The 25703-nt window shown below is 42.9% G+C and overlaps 2 protein-coding genes across 4 annotated transcripts in view; both read right to left on the minus strand.

Annotated features, from left to right (window-relative positions):
- Nucleotides 1-395: 395 nt before the first annotated feature.
- LOC130390098 (tumor necrosis factor receptor superfamily member 14-like) lies at nucleotides 396-6346 on the minus strand. Of its 3 annotated transcripts, none has more exons than XM_056599832.1 (7): nucleotides 5884-6346; nucleotides 4127-5556; nucleotides 3703-3858; nucleotides 3122-3209; nucleotides 795-967; nucleotides 582-598; nucleotides 396-473 (listed from the first exon to the last, which is right to left on the minus strand). In XM_056599832.1, the coding sequence occupies exons 2-7, from the start codon at nucleotides 4248-4250 to the stop codon at nucleotides 411-413; spliced, it is 621 nt and encodes a 206-aa protein (XP_056455807.1). In that variant the 5' UTR covers nucleotides 4251-5556; nucleotides 5884-6346; the 3' UTR covers nucleotides 396-410. The 3 variants fall into 3 exon arrangements, with proteins under 3 accessions (XP_056455807.1, XP_056455814.1, XP_056455800.1); XM_056599839.1 differs by lacking the exon at nucleotides 5884-6346 and having other exon boundaries at nucleotides 4127-5321; nucleotides 5419-5864; XM_056599825.1 differs by lacking the exon at nucleotides 5884-6346 and having other exon boundaries at nucleotides 4127-5864.
- The window catches only part of LOC130390071 (tumor necrosis factor receptor superfamily member 14-like), a 65740-nt gene continuing 44199 nt past the window's right edge, over nucleotides 4163-25703 (minus strand). The window contains exons 8-18 of the mRNA XM_056599798.1: nucleotides 21222-21349; nucleotides 20840-20865; nucleotides 20341-20371; nucleotides 19652-19674; nucleotides 19467-19524; nucleotides 17248-17309; nucleotides 16941-17001; nucleotides 16045-16097; nucleotides 11039-14194; nucleotides 6353-6689; nucleotides 4163-4252 (exon numbers count right to left, since the gene is read on the minus strand). Of these exons, the coding sequence (XP_056455773.1) occupies nucleotides 14036-14194; nucleotides 16045-16097; nucleotides 16941-17001; nucleotides 17248-17309; nucleotides 19467-19524; nucleotides 19652-19674; nucleotides 20341-20371; nucleotides 20840-20865; nucleotides 21222-21349 (601 nt within the window). The 3' untranslated portion in view covers nucleotides 4163-4252; nucleotides 6353-6689; nucleotides 11039-14035. The remainder of the gene's footprint in view (nucleotides 4253-6352; nucleotides 6690-11038; nucleotides 14195-16044; nucleotides 16098-16940; nucleotides 17002-17247; nucleotides 17310-19466; nucleotides 19525-19651; nucleotides 19675-20340; nucleotides 20372-20839; nucleotides 20866-21221; nucleotides 21350-25703) is intronic.

A 25703-nucleotide genomic window follows, 5' to 3' on the forward strand; every position in this document is an offset into this window, starting at 1 on the left:
AGTTGGTCTGGTGCTCCCTCAATGGACTGGACCCATCTCAATGTTGGCTGTCCTGTAGTATGACAGGGAGGGGCGGGACCCAGACTGAGGGGGGGGGACCGGGAGGGGAGACTGAGAGGGACAGAGAACCTGTCCTCCGTCTGTCCTGAAGGGGACAGTCTGAGTGTCCTCAGGATGTTGTGGGAGCAACACAGATCCATTATGTGGGGGCTTGAGGGGGGGGGTCTGGACCCAGACTCTGGTCACCATCATGATCATCCATAGGGGCAGCAGGGGTAGTTGTAGGATGTTCTTGTTGGTCCCTGGTTGGTGCAGGAGTGTAAATCCCTGGAAGAGAAGGCAGCAGAGTCAGGACATACAGCCAGCAACACTCTCTAAGGCTGAGGCAGCAGGTTACTCTCAGGTGGAGATCAGGGCACCCCTCTACCTGTTAGACAGCAGTCTCGGCTCAACTCCTGGCTCAGGGTCTCCATCTAAATAAAATATGATCAAATGATTGACACGGTGCAAGTAATAGATATCTCTCAGTACAAGTTCACACATATTGTTGTATTCTGTGTCAACCCAGTAATAACACATACCTTTGTCAATCTCCATTCTATATAGTGAAACAAAACAGTCACATGTCAGGACAGCAGTCACTATCATTTAGTATAACCATGATACACGTTAGTTTAATGTAACCATGATACATGTTAGTTTAATGTAACCATGATACACGTTAGTTTAATGTAACCATGATGCATGTTAGTTTAATGTAACCATGATGCATGTTAGTTTAATGTATCACTTGCCTCTTATTTTCTTCCTGTGAATAATGGCTATGATTAATCCCATTAAAGCCATTACCAGTATGACTCCTGATATTACTCCTGCCACTAGTCCTGTCTCTGGACCATGTTCTCCACATTCAGAATCAGTTGAATCAGTTCCTGGTTTCATCAGTTTCAGTCCCACAGATTCACATCTGAAATGAGAAGGACCAGACAACAGGTTTAGTTTCAGGGTGTGTAGTGTATATCCTATACTGGGGGGAGGATAGTAGACCGGGTGTTTGGTTCCTGGTCCAAAGGTACTGGGATCGATCCCCAATGTCCGCATGGGCCATCAGTAGGCCTTCAGCTAGGTTCTTGAGCGAGGGCGTTTTTCCACTACATTCTACTGGCTCTGGCCCGGTTCGGCTGGGTTTGAGGCGTCTATGGAGTGGGGTGGATGAATTAATCTGTATTGAAAGTGGGTCATATATATTTAGTTGAATAGTAAAATAAATTTCTAATTTTGTGCCTTCTTCACCGAGAAAAAGCAGACAGTGACTTTTTGGCGCTTGCGGATTGAAGACGACAACTCCCAAAATGCCCAATAAAAGTTCACTCTCTGCAGTCCAGCGTGAGCAACAGCATGGAGGAGAATTGATTGTTGCAGTTTGCGGACTCCCGGAGCTCTATATCTAAATAATATATTGGTATCTATATAATATAATATCACAGTCAAAAGCTGTGTGCGCCTCCGGATGATATTATGAATTAAAGACTGCGTCGGGTTCTCGGACGTCTCTGGTACTTCCACAACAAGTAAAGACTTGTAGTGGGGGTTATCTTGACCAGAGTCCTGCACGGGTTCGGGTACCCGATGGTTGACCCGCACAATTTCGATGCAACAGGAAAAATAATGTAGGTAGGTAGGCCTACTGGTCGGGTCGGACCCCTGAACAGCGCGGGTCAGTCGCGGGTTTTGCGGTTGCGAGCGAGACTTCTCCGGTGTTGGAGATATTATTCAGGAGCAGAGGAGTAAACTAAAACTGTCCACAGTGGATGACGTGCACCACGCCAAACACCAGATAGGGTTATTCCCCGGCATTCCATCTAATGTGTCTAATTTTCCTTTGGGTGCCTGTCGGGCATCGGAATCAATTTATAGCCTGGTCGGGTGCGTAAGAAAATCTCGATTACAGGCGGATGCGGGTTTGCAAAATAACGAGTACCCGACGCAGTCGTTTCAGACGGTATTATGAATAAACGACTGCGTCGGGTTCTCTGACATCTCTGGTCCTTCAGCATCAATCTGAAGTTGCAGTTCAATCTGGACTTCAGGGAGTCCAAGCCAACGTTTCTTCCCCCAATTCCTTCTCCACCATGGCCGAGAATCAATACACTGGTCTCCACTTCGGCTGTTTCCCATTGCAAATTTGCTTCTGCCATGGTCGAATATTTGTGTCGGTCTAGTTCTCTGGCTAAGCGGTAAAGAAACATGGCAGACTTTGTGTTTACATCTCGTACATGAGCTCCCGCCCCCCTCATTCCTTATTGGTGGGCTTACAAATTTGCGGAACCAGTGGTTTGTAGTCCTCGGCCCTTCTAGCAGGCAAGCAAAGTTCTACTGACATGAAGTCAAACACGACATTTGACGTCAGGTCAGGAGAAATGTAAGGAGGACAGCTGGGCCACGGGAAGGTGAGAGTGAGGGAAGAAAAAAACGTTAAATATTTATATTATTATAGCGATTTTATACTGACAGAACGCTGGTTCTGTATCGCTGAAGCATTCCTTTAACTGATGACGCACTTGTCTTGAGCCAATGACACAACACTCACACTTGATTTGCCTTTTACTTTTATATTATAACCTACCATTGGGATGGATTAGTTTAAAATGCATTCAGTATATTTGGGTTGTTTCAGACAGATGGCGACACACACAATGATATCCACGATGGTGAATTCAGTTTGGCGTTCAGTATTCCCCCTCTATGCTTCCTAATCTCAATGGCTCACCGACAGCTGATTTACCTCATCTTAGTCCTGTTTACACGTCGGACAATGTTTCACAGATATGAGTTCACCCCAATATCCTTGATATTAGGAAAATATATATTCTGAATTTAGTATAAATATTGATTAGTGATCTGTGTTGCCCAAGTCGAGTCTTTACACAAAGACTGAACGAAAACTGTCCTATTTCAACAAGCTGTAATGATTTGCAAGAGGATCCTCAATCCTCAGAAATGTCATCTCAAGTGAACACGCCTTCACACTTTCTTTCAATAAATATTCAAACAATACTTGTATACCGTTTATACCGTCCACCCCTAATGTATTAATAAATAAACTATAAAATTCACTTGCTTTGTGTGGTTCTGACAAGACGTTGATGTGCCAATTGAGAATGTTCCATCAGTACAGTGAAGGCACTCTGTGTCTTTATCTGCTGTTCCTGTAGGAATATAAAGATGTTTTATTAGAACAAGATCATTCTCAGATGTGGTGTAAATATTGCATTCTTGAAAAACATGGCGAGGTTAAATATTGTAACTACTTTCACCAAAATTGTTTGGCGCAAGAAGGAAGAAGAAAACAGAGAATTGTACTTCAATGGTGTTTCTATCTCTACTCATTGTCAGACTGTTGTAGATGATCATGGAATAACGTAGACACCAATACATTGGTAAGAAGCTGGATGGCCCCTTATAGGGCTGAACAGATTCAAAGCTATACTTTAAAGTCCAGGTCTCTGTTGTTAAAGAAGTATCTATACCTCAATAAGACGTCTTGAATAAATGGTTCAATAGAAAATGCAATTCAATGAAAGTTGATGTGCACACACACACACACACACACACACACACACACACACACACACACACACACACACACACACACACACACACACACACACAGAGAGAGAGCGAAGGCGAGAGCGAGCCAACCTCTTTGACCGATGTATTGACCAGGACTGCAAACCGTGTGTCTCTGAGCGGCCCTACATCCACCTCTGTTAGAGTCACTACAGAAGAATCCATCCAGGACCTCACACACAGCATCTGATGTTGATGAACACGACTTCTTCACCTTCAGACCGAGACCTGTCAATCACAACAGTTACAGAGGAACCTGAGAGATTGAGAAGGTCGTCTGAGGAAGTCTGAGATTAGAATAACTTGATAGGAAAAGAAGGGGAGTATTCAGTGCATTCAAGGGGCATCTAGGCACCTGTTACCCTCATTAATCTAAACTCATGTTTCTCATTCATGCCCTGTTACTCAGTATTCATGGTCTCGTTTAAGGGGGAAAGGGTTTTAAATGACATGGGTACATATCACTGAGCTAAGAAGTTGAAAAGTGAAAATGTACCTGCATCACAATGTTTACATGAAAAGCATTGTTCACGCCCATTGTTGCCATCTTGGAAAGTACCTTCTGTGCAAGATGCACATGATGTACTTCTGAATTCTGTGCAATGTCTATTAACATGCATTCCTGTTGGAACCAAAACAATTGACCATGTTGAAAGAAAAAAAAATACTTGTCAGAGTTGGGGATCGAGCCCGGATCTGCAAATCCGGGCAGTTCTACTCTAAACCCAGTGAACAAAAAGGGAAGGGTATAGACCAGGGGTTCTCAAAGTTTCAACAGCTGAGGGCCAATTTAGGAACCCAAAATTTGACTGAGGGCCGCCAAAGGAAAAAAGAAATAGGCGGTAAACGCCGTCAGCACCCCAGTGGTGAAAAAAAAACATTGCACCGTGGACCTCTGGGAGGGAGGTCAAGTGAGGTTTAAATCACGAAACTGAGGTTCATGTTTTCAAAGTAATGTACAGTCGGATTAAAACTAACAAATTTAACAGGATTTAATAGAAAGCTAGAGAGAGTCGACTCTTCTCTTTATTTATTTATTTTTGTTTGAATTAATATTACGTCTGTATGTCATTGCGGGCCACAAGGAATGTTTCTGCGGGCCGCAATTGGCCCGCGGGCCGCACTTTGAGAACCAATGGTATAGACTCAAGTGCAGAGAGGATTAACTGAAATGTTGTTTATTATAACAAAGTCTTTGGGCAAAAACACAGAAGATCACAAAATTCCAAAACGAGGGCAAAATCCAAAAAGGGCAAAAAGTCCAACAGAGAAGGCAAAAACTCATATACAGGTAGATCTTTTTCAAAAAGACAAAAGTTCAAAACGTCATACCAGAGGGGCAAATCCAAGTGGGCAGAGAGCAGGCAAGCGGTCAAAACACAGAGGATCAATAATAATGTCCTATACAAGACTTTAGCTTGGGTCAGAGTACAAACGTGGCACACCAAAGACTAATGGTGCGTTCACTCTCCTGGTGATAACGAGACGGCTCGGCAGTGATGACGTGCACGTTTACGCGTATTTCCGACAGCGACCGTTCATGTGCACTCCGCTCGGAATCTAGAAGTTCTTCTTCGTCAGCGGTATATATATATCACACCAAGAGGATTACCGCCACCATCTGTTTGGCGTGGAACATAGGTTCTGACTGATTGTCGGGGATCATGGAAGCTGCAGTTTTTCATCCACGTCTACTGAAAGAGATTTAAACTTTATGTAAATGACACAGATGTTGTAGCAGCCATTGTACTAAACAACCAAGCCTACAGATTGAAGCCGTCCCATTACCTCAATAGCCTAAAATCCCTGCATTGGCTCCCAATAAATTACAGGATTTACTTCAAAGCACATGTTCATAATTCACTAAATGGGATGAGGATCATCCATACAAACTGCGCAGTCAGGAGCTTCTCAGTCGGACAGTGCCTAAATGGAATCACAACAGGGTTTATTTATCAGATAAAAACAGCCAGAAGTAAATGCCTTTATTTCCTTGTAGCCTATGAACCTACTATCCTTTTGCTTTTATTTATGAGAGTGACAGTGACAGTATTGCCAGTATGACAGTATTGCCACTGTATGGAGGGCTACACTTGCCCTTATCTACAGCTGGTTTACCAGTACACAACCTTTAAAACTGAGCAAAGTCGATGGCAACGACGGTTACAACGTCAATCAATAGTAAAGTGTAGACATGGCAAAAAATATGTGATATGATGGTTGATTCTCTTATATTGAGTCAAACTTTCTCACCGTTCAAAACTTTTGCGTTGAGGTCCGACATGGTCATGCGCATCACTAGTAAACAATGAGTCACCATATGTCACCAACTGGGCAACTCTGTTAACTAAATTTGGCCCCAGTTGCCGAACGGAAGTAGAATCATAACAGCGTCATGAAGTGAACTTTCCGACGTTGCGAAAAGATTTTTCCCATAATTCCCAGCGATGTGAACGCACTTTAAGCAATGAACATAGGCAAAATCAGGGCTTAAATACATGGCTTGATTGGTCATGTGACAGGAGCAACAAGACACAGGTGACAGGACTAATTGGCAAAGCAAGGAAACAGAAAACACTTAAATAAGACATGCACGGCCACTAGATGATGCCAAAGTCCAAAGTGCAAAAAACATTATCCAAAACCATGACAATACTAACAAAATAACATTCCAAATTAGCGATTTTGGAACCAGGTAATTAGTGAGGATATTGTCTCTTACCTGGTGGACAGGTTGGACAACAGCCCTCTTCTGAACTGTATTCTGCTGGGCGACAATATGCTGATGCAGTTGCATTGTCAATAATATAAATATGAAATAAAAGTAGGCCTAAATATATCTTGAAAATTAATTCTAGATTGAAAAAAAACATTTTCCAATTTGTATTTACCATCAAAATGTTTAACATATTTTGAGGGCAGCAAAGTTGTGTGGGTTCAATACATTTATTGTTAATTAAGGTTTATTGTTCAGACATGCTTTCATTCAAAAGTTATATGGGCAACACTTTATATTTTGGCTGCCATATCATCATTGCCATGTTGACGTTCTGAAATATCTGGGGAGAGATAAAAGAAAGGCAGTTAATGAATGCAATATTTTTTCTTTATAGGTCCATACAGGCAACGCATGCTTGATCTGAAACACTCATCTTGCCTTTGCATGCAGCCCTTTCGAAATGCATTTGGGGTCCGTCCGTTCTGTCGGCTCAAAAAGTTGAGAAATTGTCAACTTTTCAGGCAGCGACGGATCCGTCGGCCAATCAGGTCAAGTTTTGCAAATATACGCAAATAAACTGTCCAATGAAACAGTGTGTTTATACAACCCAGGTTGTATAGGGCTCTTGAGTACGCCTCTTCCGGTAGACCCCTCATGGGACCTCTGGGCAAGAAAAATAGAATGGGAGTCAATGGAAAGAAATGTATTATTTTCTGATCCCAGTCATTAAATGCCTTGGATATGTTTTGTGTGGGTCCAAGTAATAGTTTAACACGTAAAGAGTTTGACCGTTTATTGTGCAATTGTCCAGTTAAAGGCTGCAGAGAAAACACAATGAGAAAGACTACATGTCTCGCATGTGACATCACGCTCCCTGCAACTAGCGTGGACAAGACCGACAATCTCCCCATCGCCATAACTGAAAATCTCCACATGCCCCAATTTATAATGTTTTTCTCCTCTTTCAATGCTGTTATCCTCCCCTTGGAAAAAAGCGGTGAAGTGGAGCAGAGAGATCGCCATGTCTGTACCAGAGTGGTGGTGACTTATATCATTCACGTCGAGAGCAGCGAAGGGCTGTAGTTCACAAAGCGGCCTCACACAAAACCTAACATTATCAAACTTTCTTTGCATGAAAAATTATTATTTAAATCCACAAACAACCTATGTGTAATCCAGGGCGTATAGAAAATAATTACTTTCTCCATTGAAACCCATTCTAATTTTCCTAGCCCAGAGGTCCCATGGGGTTCTCCCGGAAGGGGCGGACTTACGAGCTCTATAAACCTCTGAAGAATAAGGCCCCGTTTACACGAAGGGAAAACGCAGATATTTTCACACGGTTTGGCCTCTCATTTACACGAAAACGCAGTTTTTGTCACAGAAAACGATCATTTCTAAAAACTCCGGCCAAAGTGGAGATTTCTGAAAACGCTGGTTACGTGTTGTCGTGTCAACGGGTAGAAACGGGGTTTTAGGTTCTGAAACGTCACATTATGCGCCAGGAAATGCTTAACGTCATATGAGCGCCCTATGTTTACAGTTTGTTTGTTACAGGAAGTCGCTTGTGTTATTCGTTGTTGTTGATTCTGAGGATTCTGATTGGCTTGCATGGCTTTATCCTTCTCCCTACACTGCCGCCCATAGGTTTGGCATAGTTATAATGTCGCTCGACGGCGTATTTATGCGTTTTGATGTAAACGACAACATTTTTGAAAACGATGTTGTGTGTACAATGTTATTTTTGAAAACGGAGGGGGGGAAATATTTGTTTCTATAAATACCCTGCTACGTATAAACGTGGCCCAAGTCTGTATAAGTAACGATTATTAGTGCTACTTTAACAACACGACAATCCAAAAGCCCAGTCGAAACTAGATGGGAAAAGATTGTAGTTCAAAAATGTGACGCAGTTTCACTTCTACTTCCTCAAAAAAAAACAGGTTATTTCCCATTGACATCTGACCGGGGGAACCGGGAGGCATCACATGTGTCTAATCACATGGATGTTTGATAAGATCTGGATCTCTATGATGACCTCAGTTCATCTCTATGATGAACTGCAGATTTGTGAAAATATTGCAAAAGAGTCCACACAGATTTACAGGCAATTCCATGTGAACAAATAACTGCTGGAAGCTAAGGGGCACATAAATAAAATAGACAGCTTTATGCTAATTTAATGTATTAATTGGATGTATGGACATGCTCTTATTGTCCCAATGATTCGAATATTTTAGGCTTATCGTTATGCAATTGAAAAGCTTACTTTATACTTTTCATACATGCATACATACCAGAGTTTTCTGTACTACAATGCTGTGCAAATGGTGTCATGATATGCCCCTGGTTTTCTTTTTTTAAGTTCTTTTTTTAAAGATCACAACCTTGGCGTGGAAAGTCACGTAGGCCTACGCCAATTTCAGCCCCGTTTTGTGCGTACGCAACGGTTATAAATGAGACCCCAGAACTGTTTCTACAAAGCTGATCCTGCCTGTTCCCAAACCCTTGCCTGTCTGACCACCCGCCTGTTGTCGAGTCCCTGCCGGTCTGCTGCTCCCCTGTTTTCTGCTCCTCGCCCGCCTGTCTGCCCTCCTGATACCGACCAATCGCCTGCCCGATACCCGCCCGCCGACGGAAGCCCCAGTCTAGCTGATTGCCTATGGCGAGTGGATAGTGCCAAACCTAAGGATTCCCTGGAAGAGGCGAAGGAGCAGCCTACCCTACGTCGCCGTGGGAACGTGTGAAATTTTGAATGGGATTGATTGGGACTGCAGACGAGAGACCAGCAGCGACGTCACGGCGACGGCATGGAAGATCCGTCCACCGGCGGCGGTGTCACGGCGACGTACATAAGGAAATTCAGACAAAATGTACGTCTACTCTCGACGTGTGGATAAGTTCGTCGCCACTAAGACGCCTGCTACCCTACGTCGCCGTGAGAACGCCTGAACTAGAGAGAAGGCTATTTAAATATATTAAAGATTTGCGTGAGAATCTGTATCTATCCAGCAAAAAGTCATCCGGATATAGCCGTGGTCTTATAAATCTCTCCCGGTGGATTGCACGAATAATTGGCGCTCCGGTATCAACAGGGTTCTCATCAAAAGGGCATGCCATTGTGAACACATGGAATCTGCGGTGAACGCAGCTTTAAATCCCCAAAACCGGGTTATGTTCCAAACTTAACCTGCACAAAACTTGGTCCGACCAGGTTTGATTCAGAGCATATGTTGCTATAGTAACTAACATACCGTGTTCATTTTGGAACGGAAACCCTAGGGTTACCGCAAACCCTGGGTTAATTTGCCCGGTTATGTGATAAAACCGGCTTTGTGGAATACCCCTCTGCCCTATGAAGTGACATCATGCCCATACAATCATCAAAACATTTTTGAGATCTGTTTTAAAACAGTTTGTCTTTTTGACACATAAAAACTAACGTTTTTTATAAAATGTCATCAATTTATTCATCAACAATTCATTGGATATATTAATATCAGAAAATAATGAAGAAAAAATTATATATATAGACTGGGAATCGAACCCCAGTCCCAACGACGGCGGCGTGCATATCCTCTCCACACGGCGGCGGCGTAGCTTCTCCACACGTTCATTTCACACGTTGTTATCCTTCTCCAGGGAATCCTGGCACTATCCACTCGCCATAATTGCCTGCCGTTCCCCAACTCTTGCCTGCCCCCGTTTACTCTGCCTGTCCGATCCTGATCATCTGTGTCAACAATAAACATTTCGACTGCCCTGTCACCATTTCCAGTCTGTGCACTTGGGACCTGCCTACCCCCCCCCCCCCCCCCTCAACAATCGTTCTTTGAAGATAAATCAACCTTACCTGACTCTATTGAGTGTCTTTCTCAATATTTATTTTCATATAATCCTTTATCTGTTGTTCAGGTCAAGTTAAAATCCATATAATGGACACGAGCTAGCTTCAGCACTCAGCACAATTTTTAAGTTTCCGTTTCAGTTTAAGTATGAAACTGAAACTTTCAGTAGCCTAAATGTTTGCGTTTGTGTGCCCTTCTGTGTGACTAGAAACAATTAGACATTATTTTCTAATAATCTTTGTTATTTTGTATGATTATATAACTACGTTTAAGCAACTTTAGTTAGATCACATTTATTAAAACACATTTCAGATTTCTTTAAATGCACAACTATCGAAAATATTTCCTTCAATATTTGTTTTTATTTCGTAAAAGAAACAAAATGATATGATGTTGTATAGGCCTAACTTATATGATATGATATATGAAAAATGATATGTCTACATGGTATGATTTGGGAGACTCATCATGTCGGACAAAAACACAACAGCAAGACAGAGTCCCTCTGTGATCCGGATCAAAGGCTGAACCCACGGGAAGCCTCTCCTATTTGTTCCAGTGGAGTCCATACGTCCTGCGCTCTGTGAGCTAGCTTCCCTGGTCCCTTCGCCGCTACAGACCTTTCCTTTGAACACCTTTACCACACGACGGCCAGCCAGCACCAGTCCCACCGCCGCCGGGCCCCCGTTCTCCTGAATTCTTTTTTTTAACTTGTATTTTTTTAAGATCCTTCCTGACACAAGTGTTGCGATTACCTGCCTAGTTCTATTGTGTTTGGTAGAAGCATACTTTCTGCTGATGTTGTCCACTAGGGCATGGTGGAAAACTAAAGTTTGTGCACCTCTCGAGACACAGGAACCCTTCCTACGAGGTGGCGGGTTTTTGATCTGGGTGACTCTGAATTTTGGTGTAGTCTTGTTAGTCTTTTCCTGTATTTTTCAGTTTTTCTTTTCTGTTCATTGAGTGATTCCCTAAGAGCCTGGATTTCCCTGTATAAGTTTGACTCCCTTCTCTTGACTTTCGTCCTTCCAGCGCTTCTCTGTCTAAAATGATAAACAAAGCATTAGTTTATAGATCATGAGTTCTAAACTTCATATTCATTGAACAGAAAAACGATGACAAGCCGTTACTCTAGTTTTTTCAACATAATTTCATAATTTATTGATAAACCTATTTTCTATAAAGAAAAATCTCTACCTTGACATCCGAGGCTGTGGATTAACTTCAGGACTCTGGGGTGGAGTAAACTGGTTCTCTATCACTTTCTTTCTCTCTCTGGTCTGACGTTGGGCTTTTCTCCAATATGCTTGCTTCCTTCTCTTCCCCCTCTCGCTTAAATCTTTCACTGCCTTCACCTTTCCTCGCTGCTTGTTCTCTTGCCATGTCTCCCTGCGCTTCTGTAAACATGCAGCCCTTTTCTCAGGATCAGCATTACGCCGGGCCCTGAACTGGTGCTGCTTGTCAGTCGCAGATAAGCGACTCATCTTCCTAAAACAGTTAGTCAATACTTAGTTAACACTATTAATGGTTAGTTAATGTACCAGTTATTCAGTATGCATTCATTATTAAATAACAAAACAATATAAGCATAAACTATCACAATGAAACCTGGCAACATGTCAACAGTGTTACTCCCTGTCAACTGTGTTACACTTGATGGGTAACAGTTGACAGGTAACAGGGTTGACAGTTCGGCCATTTTGGGGCCTTGTGCTAACTGGCAACCTTGAACCTGTCGCCATATGACCTTGATCAACTCGTGTTTTTATACACTTTCAGTTAATATTAGTAAGAAATAATGTGTAATACAAGTGAACAAGAAAATGTTGATAACACAGTTGACAAGCCATTAACCCATTCAATGTAAAACCCAAATTATTGATGAAATATTGAAGAGGAGAAGGAAAAATTTACCGAACTGTTTTCAAATTTACCGCCACTGCAGGAAATGACATCACGTGGTGTTGGACATGTGACTTTGGAGCAAACCCTTGCTGAATTATAGGGGTTTTGTCAGTGGGCAACACGGTTGACGGAAATTTCTCGGACTCGCACAAAGTGGAAAATGTAATGTTTATTAATAATTAGAATTGTTTTTCAAACACCTTCATCATATTATAATGATTATTTCCAACAAATAATGATGAAAATAATTCTCAAAAATACATAGTTTATTGTTTTTTCTTAAAGCAACACCTGACATTCAGCATTAGGGCAGCACAAAAACAGCAACTTCTAGTATAGAATATGCATTTTCTGAAAAAAAAATTATGGAACTGGTTGACCTTTTTAAATGAAATGAAAAATAACTGCCCCAATATAAAATTGATTATTGATTAGTATTATTAAAGGAAGATATTTTGTACAACTTATAAATACAACCCGTGGACATGACATGTACCGCTAATGCAAAGAAATGAGTAAAATAGAAAGTTAAGGCATTTTAGTATTAAAATAGAAATTAAAGGCAAAGTTAAAAAAGCTTTTTAGAAAGTGCAATGTATTTAAGATCCACACATCGGCTGTGTGGTGGGAAGCGATTTGATTGGCAGTATGTGTCTGCAAAGACTAGTCCCCCATACGTCAGACACACCCTCGGCCATCCGTCGACGGACGCATGTAGTGTGAACAAGGCCTCAAAAAGCCCCCATCCGTCGACGGACGCATGTAGTTTGAACAAGGCGCCTTGTTAACTTAGTTTGCAACTCTTGCGCCCCAAACACCGCACAACCCCGAGAGCTGCCTTTATTTAAAACCCCCACTTGTTAATCAAACAACGCACAAACCATCCCACCAACAGGACCGCCTCGTGGTGGTCGATTCTGACCACCCCCAGGGTTATCACGCTGTAATCAGTTGTCTATTTTGCTTTTTCGACTTTTATGACCTATAAACGTTGTTGTAATGATTTATAGTCATGTTTAACCATACTAAGGTGTCAAATAATGACATACATGCAAGGGCGTCAATTTGTTTTTAGAAGTGGTGGGGACAATAACCATAAGCTTGAGTGTGGTTTGAAAAGTGCTGGGTACCCTTATGTAAGCTATTCATCCATTCAACGCTGCATTACAATATGCTCTACAGCGTATTCTCAGGTGTTGAAAATCCTATTCGAACAATAAAAGTTGAAAACCACAGTTTGTGTTTTGGCTTGTTTTGCAAAACGGCGTTGGAAACACCAGGGTATTGGCTCGAGATATGTAATACTAATACACACAGGACAAAGAACCGTGTTGGCAATTTAACACTTATCTTGACGTCAACAAAGTTTACCAGACAAACAATGGCAGACTGTAAAGAGGGTACGAAATGAAACGAGGTACTGAGCATCAGCCTCTTGAAGACGAGCAAGGGCTGCTGGTAGCATATGCTGCATTAAAAAAAAAATAAAAAAATACAAGCACCCAGAGGAGAATTGCACCTGCCAAATCCTGACCACCAGTAAACACTCGCGAAGGACCAATGTAGACAATGTAGACTCGTTACAACATCATAAGCAAATTGCCCACAAATAAAAATTTCCTAAGCACAATAAACAGAATCCGTAGAGGCCCATGGAGTAGCAGGCCGTGTTTCACTTAAAGTGGAGCATAGAAACACTGTTCAGCACCTGAATTATTGCACCTTCAATACAATGATAGCACCTAAAGTTTAGCACGGAACCACAGCCTCATTCTCTACAAAATGAATCATGAGTTAAAAATGTACACGTCATCGTTAGTGTGAAAAATAGTGTAAAAACATCAAGTATCATCAAGAAATTCACAATAAATGTTTCAGACTGGTGTATTTCCTCCTCCGTTTTTGAGTTTGAGTCATCAGATTCACTTTCAGGTTAATCCAGATTTTCTAGAACTGGCAATTCTTCTTCTTCTGCAACGTCATTCCCCTTCAGTAGTGAAGCACGGCGCCTGGGTCTTGGGATATTAAAGTGACTTGATACCGACTTGGAGCGAACACGACACCTTCTAGCTGACAGACTGAGGGGGGTGACCTGGGAGCAGAAGCGGATCTTCCATTAGGCAAACCTAGGCAAGTGCCTAGGGCCCCAACCAAATCTGTCTTCATTAGGGGCCCCCAAATCTGACCCCCCCAGCCATTACTTATGTAAAGTAAAAAAAACAACAACATTTCTAGTAGAAAAAAATAACAAAAATATCAACATAACGCCGAACTAATGCCTAAATAATAATTTTCCAGCACACATGCCCCCCTCCATTGTGCATTGGACTAGTCCAGAATATGATTACGTAGTAACGCGCGCAGCGCGAAATAACGTACTTCAAACCGAAGCGACTCGGTGAAAATGAAGCGACGGAATTATGATAGTGGTTGTGCTAAACGAAAACAAAAAGCTGAGAAGAAAAGAATTGCAGATACACTGCCGAAATTGACTTCATTTTTTACACCTGCTGCTGCCACAGCAGCCGCTGCTGAAGTTGCGACAGGCTCTGCTGTTGGGGTTCTATACTGCTGCTCACCACTTTTCTCTGATATGAAGACTTTTGAGAAGACGACAACAGTAGGACTTTGTGTTTACAAATGCTTTCTGTCTCACACACACACACACAGAGCTTTGCCACTCACTCACATTCTCTCTCACATTCTCTCTCACTCACATTCTCTCTCACACACACACACACACACACACACACACACTGTTTTACTCACATGAAATGGTGAAGGCAACAGGGAAAATGGACATTTGAAGATGGAGAACTTAACCACTTGCACACCTAAACACCCCCCCCCCCCCTCTGTCTCTCTCTCTCTCTCTCTCTCTCACCTGTCAATCACTCACTCACACTGAACCACTGCTTTGCCTGTCTCTCACTCACACACACAGCCACTGTTTTTCCTGTCCACACACAAAATCTTTTCATTGGTCCTGTTTAAATGTAAATGGTGGTTTTCATAGACTCATATCCATTTTGTATTTTAGTTCTGTTAAGTGCAAGATCATTTTGTATCTCTGGCAGAGAATGGAAATTCTAATCTCTCTCTCTCTCTCTCTCTCTCTCTCTCTCTCTCTCTCTCTCTCTCTCTCTCTCTCTCTCTCTCTCGTTTGAGTAATAAACATGTAATTTTGGCAAAGGCTGGAGAAATCTGAAACTGATTTTACTGTGGAGAGTTGAGTGGCAGTGCACTATGGGTTTATTGCGATTCTAAGAGTATTGGGATGGTTATTTGTTTTGTGTACTTGTTTCAAAAATGAGGGCCCCATGTCTATATTTTGCCTAGGGCCCCAAAATGGCTAGATCCGCCCCTGCCTGGGAGGGGGAGGGGGGCACCAGACTGAGGGGGGTGACCTGGGAGGGGGAGGGGGAGGGGGAGGGGAGACCCAGACTGAGGGGGGTGGACTGGGAGGGGGAGGGGAGACCCAGACTGAGGGGGGTGGACTGGGAGGGGGAGGGGAGACCCAGACTGAGGGGGGTGGACCGGGAGGGGGAGGGGGGACCCAGACTGAGGGGGGTGGACCAGGAGGGGGAGGGGGGACCCAGACTGAGGAGGGTGGACCGGGAGGGGGAGGGGGGACCCAGACTGAGGGGGGTGGACTGGGAGGGGGAGGGGGGACCCAGACTGAGGGGGGTGGACTGGGAGGGGGAGGGGGGACCCAGACTGAGGGGGGTGGACTGGGAGGGGGAGGGGGAACCCAGACTGAGGGGGGTGGACCGGGAGGCTCCACTGTCTCTCTTGGTGAGGACAGGCTGATCGTCTGCCTGATGGACTGAGACTGAGACAGATCCATTATGTGTGGGGCTTGAGGGAGGGGCTGGACCCAGACTCTTAATAATCGTCATCTTGATCATCCATAGTTGTATCAGGGATAGTTATGGTACATACTTGTTGGTCCCCGGTTGGTTCAGGACCGTCAGTGGACCTTAGTGGTGTAGTCACTGGGAGAGAAGGCAGCAGAGAGTCAGGACATACAGCCAGCCTCCACATGCAGCAACACTCACTGAAGACTGAAGCCCAGTGGAGCAGCTCTGCAGCTGGGTACTCTCAGGTGGAGATGAGGACGAGGACACGGACACGGACACGGACACGGACACGGACACGGACACACACACACACACACACACACACACACACACACACACACACACACACACACACACACACACACACACACACACACACACACACACACACACACACACACACGGCCAGAAACACAACCAGACACACACAACCAGACACACACACAACCAGACGAACACAATCAGACACAGTAACAAACAGAAAAAGGAGACTAAATTTGGAGTGCACGCGTATTCTATCCTTTATGTTAAACGCAGTGAGACGACCAAGCAGCAGCAGCAATATATCAGGACAGCAGTCAATCATTCAGCATAACCTCCATGATACATGTTAGTCTAATGTAACCATGATACATGTTAGTCTAATGTAACCATGATACATGTTAGTCTAATGTAACCATGATACATGTTAGTTTAATGTAACCATGATACATGTTAGTCTAATGTAAACATGATACATGTTAGTTTAATGTAACCATGATACATGTTAGTTTAATGTAACCAAGAAACATGTTGGTTGAATGTAACCATGATTCATGTTAGTTTACTGTAACCATGATACATGTTAGAGTTTAATGTAACCATACGATTATAACTGATCATGAATATTTAATAGAATTATAGCAACAATGTGTCTGGATTAGGCTATATTGACATGAGTTACATTACTGCAGCTTTAACACAATTAACACAACTCACCTTCAGCAGGCTGTGTTTCACTGGAGGGAGCTGGAGGGATGGATGTCTCTAGACCTGCAGGCTGTGTTCAAACATACAGTTCATCCATACTGTTACACCACTGCATTAAGTCCTTTGTCATTCTACTGCATGTATGGTAGCACTGTACAAATACACTTTATATCATTTGACTAAGACCTACAATTAATTAGTAACACGGTGTAACTGTAACATTCAACAATAATAATAATATCAATAATAATAACAAAGACGAAATAGCAGATTATTATTAATGACACAGAGACCACAAATAATGGGTTGAACGTACAAGCTCTGTAGAGAGGAGAGGTGTGGATGGGAGACCAGATGTCCCTTCTCCAGCAGCTCCACCTGGACGGTTATAGAGTAGATACAGTTAGCCTTACATCACAATCAAAACCTGGTCTAGTCTATCCTTTATGGCAAATGCATTGAGACGACCCAGCGTGATCAGAGAGTTAGCGACATATCATATCAGATCAATTTTAGAGAATGGAAATCCTACATTACATTAAAATGACTGTAAAAGGTCGCGACCGATTTGTTCACAACGAACGAATCCCGAACGTGAACGACAAGAACTGGTTCCCCAAAACAAGAAGAACTGGTTCTTTGATTATTTTTTTTTAACATAAAACAAAAATATGGTCACGTAAATAAAATATACAAACGAACAGAGCTTCGTCTCCCCGCGACCTTACATCGATTGAGTCTACAACGTTCTCACAGATTCAGCCAATGAGAGGTAGCAATGGTGTTGCCATGGCACCTGGGTAAAGAAATGACAAGGTGGTACCGTCGAATTTGCGCGCTTTCTCTGACGTATCTTGGGTCATACCATTCGACGTGGGGCCACTCATATATCCCCCTACATTTCCGAAAATAGACTTGACCTCCATCTGTTTATTGGATAAACGCATTTCCCAATCCCAGGAGTCTTTGCTCCATTCTACGTCAATTCAAGAACAAACAAAGAAATTAAACTGCAGTTCGTATTTTTTATTTATGACTATCAAAGTTCTGTAATGCCTGAATAATGAAGAATTAAAAGTAAAGTAAAATACAATTATAAATATAAAACCATGAATGGCATATAGTGAGTAAGCAAGTGGGATAAATATTGGTGGGACGTTTGGTTAAACTATATAGTATATCGTGTCCATTTTCACGGGGGGTAGAGCCTAGAAGTCGCTTAAATTATGCTCAGGGCCGTCTCGCGGGGGGAGGACACCTGTGAGATTCCCTGTCGTAATCTGATGACGTAATCTGACGTAACGAACAAATCAAAACGCGAACGAATCAAACGAACGAATCGTTAAAGTGAACTGAACTAGTTCCCGGAAAATAATCATTTTGCCCATCCCTAGTAAAAACACATTGCTCTATAAGTACTGACAATTAGAAAAATTTAAATTCTAAGTATTCACTTCAACACAATAAAGCGTTTTTATTGTATAGTTTTAGAGAATTTCACAATTAGAGTCCCACATTATTACATTGAAATTACTTTATGTCTGACGCAAACAATATGGTCTGACAGTGGCTGATATATTTGAAATCAGGAAGACTCTGACTATACACCTAGCCAAAATCGTGGCTAGGTGTAGTAGTAAAATTTAGTAAAATTTCGATGTTAGAGCAATGTGTTATTAGAACCTAACTTTAACTTCAAAATTGCCTAAAATGAAACAGTTGAAAACCCTGATTGTGGGGGGTTTAGTGTAGGGATCGACCGATATATCGGTCGGCCGATATTATCGGCCGATATTCGCGTTTTGTACGTGTATCGGTATCGGCCGATACGCGGCTGATTTTTGCCGATTTTTTTTATTTATTTTTTTATTATTATTTATTTTTTACTTGTTCTACCTCACCTGTTTTTAATATTTGTTAAATATTGTTCATCTACTTGTTCTTACTTGTTCTACCTCACCTGTTTTTACTATTTGTTAAATATTGTTCATCTACTTGTTCTTACTTGTTCTACTTCACCTGTTTTTACTATTTGTTAAATATTGTTTTTTATATTGAAGTTCAATAAATGTTTCTTTAAAAAAAAAAAAAAAAAAAAACGGCTCAAGAAAGTCAGTATCGGCGTATCGGCTAAGGCTGATGAAAAAATATCCGTATCGGCCCTAAAAAAACGGCATCGGTCGATCCCTAGTTTAGTGTATAGTCAGAGCTGTCCTGATCTTATATATAGGCTATTTGTTATGTCAACCCTTATGGAGGAATGTGTTTTTACAGCAAGTGTCAGTAATAATAATACATAAAATGCTTGATTTTGTGTAAGTGTACAGGCACTGCCATTTCTGTGTATCCCCTGTGTTGCCACTCTGGTCCCTCTGCTAGGTAGGCTCTGACTCTCTGGTACAATTAGATGAAATGTTTTGAATCACAGTGATATCTTTTGACTTGGTGGGAGTCAGTAACCCTTGCAAATCACTGGATATTAATAAATGATCTGTTACTCATTAAAACAGTGAAACATGTGGAATAAGAACTTACCAACTAACTTCTTCATCTCCTCATGTTCTTTCCTCTTCTGTTCCTTTGTTTCCCTTTTCTATAAAATAAAAATGTAAATAAAGCAACATTGGGTTCATACAAGGTCATCATCTAATAACTCCACCACTGCCGGCTGGGGTCACACATATTATTGTGTTTTGTATCAAACCAGTAATAACACTTACCAACAGATGTTGATGAAGCATTCCTATATAGAGATAAATAATACAGTAACATGTCAGGACAGCAGTCACTATTATTCAGCATAACCATGATACATGTTAGTTTAATGTAACATCATACATGTTAGGTTTATGTAACATTATACATGTTAGTTTAATGGAACACGATAGAGTTTAAAGTATCCATCCTATCATTATAAACTGCTCCATATTTTCTAATCATGTATGATCAGTTGAATTAGTTCCTGATTTCCACTCTGAGTTAGCCTCTACACAGAAGAACATCTTGACTGACTGAATACGTGTAGGGAGACGGCTGCCATTATCGTGGTCAAACAAGGACAGAAGTCTTTCTACCCTTTGTCCCTGCTCTGTGTTGTCATGACGACTCAGTGAGCTACGTTATAAACGCCACTGAGCTGACGTTATGCTGGCCACATCGCCCCAGCTATGAGAGTAGTGTCTTATATACATGGATCGCTCCATTCTATAATCTAATATCTAGATGATGTTGTTCAGTAGGTCTACCACTCTGGTCCCTCTGCTAGGTAGGCTCTGACTCTCTGGTACAATTAGATTAAATGTTTTGAATCACAGCTATATCATTTGACTTGGTGTGAGTCAGTAACCCTTGCAAATCACTGGATATTACTAAATGATCTGTAACTCATGCATGTGGAAGAAGAACTTACCGTAAAACTCCTTCCCCTGTTCCAGTGGTTCCTTTTTTCAATAAAATAAAAATGTGAGTAAAATATGAACATTGGGTTCATTGCAAGGTCATCATCAGTGGTGAATTAAGGCGCTCATTGGCCCCTAGGCCTCTATTTGTGTGAGGCCCCCTTACTGATCACGCAGAACAAACTCAATTTAGTGCCATGTGTAAAAGTGTGCTAGTAATATTACATGGCCGTCACGCACACACACTCTGGGAGCTGGCATACACACACATTGAGACAGCCATCACTAAAACAACAATGCTACAGAAACAAGTTCGAGTTCCCCATAGCTGTCGCGACCACGTATTTCTGTCCGTCCAATCCAGGGCCCCTTGCACACCTGGGCCCCTAGGCTCAGCCAAGGCTAGCCTGGGTGTTAATCCGCCTCTGGTCATCATCTAATAACTCCACCACTGCCAGCTAGGGTCACACATATTATTGTGTTCTGTATCAAACCAGTAATAACACTTACCTTCAGATGTCTTCTACAAATCAATGCTATATAGAGATAAAAAATACAGTAACATGTCAGGAGAGCAGTCAACATCATTCAGCATCACCATGATAGATGTTAGTTCAGTGTAACATAATACATTATTGTTTAATGAAACATGATACCACTGCACGTCGGGGCCGGACAACGCCCCTTAACAGTGGTATAATAAGCACATACCACAGCCTGTCGTCATCTATTGCTTAATTATACAATACAACACAATCATCACATATTTAATGCAGGTAGAATCAGTTCATGTTAGTTTAGTGTAACATAATACATGCAATTTTAATGTAACCATAACACATTAATGTTGAATGTAACCATAATACATGTTAGAGATTAATGTCACGCTTACCTATCAGGACGATGATTGCAAGAGACCCTACTATTATTATTATGAGTATATACATAGAGGGCACATATGTAATACATGTAGAATCAGTTGAACCAGTTCCTTGTTGTATCTGCACCCCAGAATCACATCTGAAATGAGAAAGACAAAACCACGTTTAGTTCTAAGAGTAGTAGACTTGGTGTTGGAAGGTTGTGTGTCGTCCACAACCTTGCTGTAGGCCTTCAGAAAGGTTCTTGGCTTAGATGCCTGACCCCTACCTGCTCCTAATGACCTCTATCTACCTGTGTCTGAATTCACTGTACACCGCTTTGGAGAAATTTACTGAATGGAAGTTATATATATTGTCAAGAATTAATGACCTTTAAACAATATCTAATTCTGTTTATAAAAAAACTAACATAATATTATGACTATGGTATGTATTTTAAAAACAGGCAAATAAAAGCCACACCAGTACACAATATATTGCCCAGGCCTAATTCTTAACATACCATTATTGTACTGTATGTAGAGATTGTTTAATTAACTCCACTTACTTTGTGTGGTTCTTGCAAGACGTTGATGTGCCATCTGAGAATGTTCCATCAGTACAGTGAAGGCACTCTGTGTCTTTATCTGCTGTTCCTGTAGGAAAATTCATGTTTTATTAAAGCACAACCATTCTGAGATGTGGTGGGAACATTTGTGATAATCATTTCAATTTTTATCGTTCAACAGCTAAAATATTATAAGATCAACAACGTAGGAACAAGAAAACAGAGAATTGTAATTGTAATGTAAATGTAATGTAAATGTGACGACCCCGCCTACTTATTGACTACCTATCTTCATTAAGGGCATCAGCTGATGACATCAGCTGGATCTGGAGCACCTGGGACCGGTGCTCCAGCCGAATAAATAAGATGCCTCTGAAGAAGTTGATATAACGAAACGTCAGGTACCTTCCTTTTTACCTTTTTAAACCCCACTTTTTAACATCCCGAGTTCTTTTAATAGGCAAATCCTCCATGCCATCGGGACTTTTTATTACTTTTATTCCTTTTTTAATAGCTTCTCCAGCTAAAGTGACCAAGCCAAATCTCCCAGCCGGGCGGAGCTGTTTTATTCCTTTTATTCCTTTTATTCTCTTTTATTCCTTTACTTTTTTATGGTAAGCGCTTACCTGGGGTTTTTAACAACCATTTTCAAGGAAAAAACCTTCAAAACGCTTTAAAGCAAGACCAAAGAAGTCCTATTGGACTAGAAGAACCAAGCACCAGGAGCTAACCATCTGCCCTCAACTGAGCCCCAACTAGGCCTCAGTTGTTCAGGCCCCAAGGACTACCTGGTGGAAATCCTATCAAATTTCCACCACAACCATCCACACCAAGGACTCTTGCAATTACAACCTGGCTTGCTTTGGGGTAAGCCCAGTTTTTACATTCCGCTGGTTTTAACCTGTTTTTAACCCCACAGATCCACCACCTTTGTTTTATCTCCTTTTATTTATCCTTGGTTTTATAATTTTATTGTCTTTTTTCCTTTTTATTGTTACTGGCTCTTCTTGCCCGGCTTTCCCCATTTGTGTTTGGTTACTATGCACCAGCAGGGTTCCAGATTTGCGCCACTGTCCCATTTCCATGGAGACACTGACACACACACACGCACACACACACGCACACACACACACATGCACTCCACACATGCAGCCATACATAGACAACCGGTTCCCCCCACACACTCCCTACCCCCACTCACTCTCATTACCAAAACATACTTCAAAATAATACAGGCAATACATCACGAAGCAATTATGACACACGCCATCACCACCAACACTCCTCTACCAGGGATGCTTAGACAGGTGAAAAAGCTAGCAGAATTTATTAAACCTGCTTGCCCCAACCCACAAATCTCTTATAGGGTTCAGGAGAACACGGACGAATGGTTGAGGAGTAACCTGATAGACCTCCAAATACACTTTCAAACACTTTTAACCACCCTCCTTCCCACAGGCTTCCCCTTTGAGGGGGGCGCTCTTGACGTGGCTGCGAAGTGGGCTCGCACCCGGTACAGACACCGGCTCCGGCCCACCACCCTCCCTCAGGCACACACACTTTTAACTACTGCCGCCCCTGTCCTCTCCTCACCACCTCCTAGACCCCCTATCCCTCTCATCACCCCCCGCCCCCTCCTCCATAGCTCCCGTACCCAGCCATTGCATCCCCAACCCAGGAACCCGGTTTCTCGGGTCCCTCTCACCACAGCACCCAATAACCAGCCTCCTCCCCCCCTCCGCTCTCGTCCCCCTCCTCCCCCTCCTTCCGCACCGAGACCTCCACAAAAGGTCCCCCTTCTCCCGGCTAACCCTTAAAGAGCAGCTGATTGCCTGTCGTGGGCGCTACTCCTTGGCTCCTTGCAGGCGTCCACACCTTTTGGGGTTTCGTTGGCGGTTTTGTTAAAGTTATGTTTTGTACGGAAATAAACCTTTATTTTATATTGGTAATGCACCGTCTCTCCCGTTTTTGTCATCGCCGCTGAGCCGGGTTGTGACAAATGGGGGCTCGTCCATTCGGTTTGTGCAATAGTTGAGTGTAGATTTTGTTTTGTCTTTGTTTGTTTGCCTTGCGGGTAAAACGGTTGTTGCTCATTTTGCGAGTGTTTTTTCCGTAGTTAAGGGGAGAGTTCATGGTGCATGTGGGCTGACGGATCAGGGTGAGCATCAGGGTTGCTCACTTAATTTATGCCAGTACCAAAAAGCCGGTTGACAAGTGTTGCCCTCAGCGTGTGGATCTTAGTGCGGTGCGGAGTTTTCCCTGGTAGGCATAGCGGCGTTCCCCTTTGGGTTCGTTGCGGGGGTCGTGGTAGTGTTGTGGCGGCATAGTGGTTAAAGCATTGTCTTGGGAGCATGTCCGTGATTTCGGGGGAGTTGCTAGCTTGCTAGTCGCTTTCCCGGGTCAGCGGTCTCTAGTGCATAAGTACCCGCCACTGCCCGCTGCATGAAGACTAGCCGGGAGTTTAGTTAGGGGGTTGATGTTTAGTTAGCGGGGAAACTTCAAACTGGGATCCTCTTAGTGCGCACGGGGACACTTCGCTGTCTTGCTTCCGGTTCGGGCATAACGGTGTGTTTTGCTTAATCCTAGTGGCGGTCTTGAGATGGCTGAATGTGAAGCGTTTGTGGCGGCTCCGTCAGAGGAGGCCTTGGACAAGTGTACAAAGGAACAGTTGTTGAAACTGTCGGATTATTATTCGGTGGCCGGGATAGAAAGGAAGCGTAAAGAAGATATTAAAATGGCTTTGAAGGTAAAACTTATTGAACTGGGAGTCCTTACGTCTGGCCCGGTGCCAGCTTCTCCACCTGCCGTAGGCATGCCTTTTCAGACCCAGGGGCTGACGTTTGAGCAGCAAAAGGAGCTCCTCTCAATGCAGTTGGAACATGAGAGATTTAAATGTGAGATGGAAGCAAAAAAACAAATAGAGCTGGAGGTGATCCGCCAGCGGGAGGGTTATCGTCTGGCTGCTGAGAGTCAGAAGGGGCAGGTGTCTGGGGTCGGTGCGCGGCCCTTTGACATCAACAACTTGCGGCTGTTGCCACCGTTTAATGAGAGGGATCCTGACTCATTTTTTGTGCTTTTTGAGCGTGTTTCCGCGGCGAGGGGTTGGTCTGATGAGGACTGTGCTCTGCTGCTCCAGTGCGTCCTCACAGGTAAGGCGCAGGGGGCATATTCGTCTATGAGCACGGCTGATAGCGGTAGTTATGTTAAAATAAAATCTGCAGTGCTGAAGGCTTATGAGCTTGTGCCTGAAGCATATCGCCAACGTTTTCGGGTTTGGGAAAGGGAAAGTGGCCAGACCTATGTTGAATTTGTTCGGGATTTAACTACCCATTTTAAACGTTGGTTGGCTGCGCTTGAAATATCTACTTTTGATGAGTTGTGTGAGTTAGTAATTTTGGAGCAGTTTAAGAATACGCTACCTGGTTTGATTGCGATTTACATTAGTGAACGGAAGGTTGCCTCTGCTGCAGAAGCGGCTGTGTCAGCAGATGAGTACGTGCTGCTCCATAAGGGCGATGTGAGAGAGCGCACACCCGGCCGAAATGATTCTGGCTGGGGTGGAAACAGGCGAGGTGTTGCGGCGGCTGACCAGATGCGTTCTGGGAAGTCTGGCATGCTTAGATCAGAGTCTCACTCACGGAGCAGTTTTGACAGCAGTAGAAGCTGTAACTATTGTCACGAGGAGGGACATTGGAAGGCAGATTGCCCTGCATTAAAGGCTATGCACCAGGTATTGTGAAGAGTTGGTTGGTATGGAGATGAGTTGGTTGGTATGGAGATGAGTTGGTTGGTTTGGAGATGAGTTGGTTGGTATGGAGATGAGTTGGTTGGTATGGAGATGAGTTGGTTGGTATGGAGATGAGTTGGTTGGTATGGAGATGAGTTGGTCGGTATGGAGATGAGTTGGTCGGTATGTGGGAGGAGGTGCGGCCCTTGTGGTTTACAC

This window comes from Gadus chalcogrammus, chromosome 1 (assembly GCF_026213295.1).
Source record: "Gadus chalcogrammus isolate NIFS_2021 chromosome 1, NIFS_Gcha_1.0, whole genome shotgun sequence".
Taxonomy (NCBI): Eukaryota; Metazoa; Chordata; class Actinopteri; order Gadiformes; family Gadidae; genus Gadus; species Gadus chalcogrammus.

Excerpts from the sequence above, each read along its gene's own strand:
- LOC130390098 (XM_056599832.1), bottom strand. The coding sequence starts at position 4,250 with ATGCATGTTAATAGACATTGCACAGAATTCAGAAGTACATCATGTGCA. Across the intron at positions 3,859-4,126 it reads ATGTAAACATTGTGATGCAG|GTCTCGGTCTGAAGGTGAAG; the intron begins GTACATTTTCAC and ends TGTGATTGACAG. Across the intron at positions 3,210-3,702 it reads TCAATACATCGGTCAAAGAG|GAACAGCAGATAAAGACACA; the intron begins GTTGGCTCGCTC and ends ATATTCCTACAG.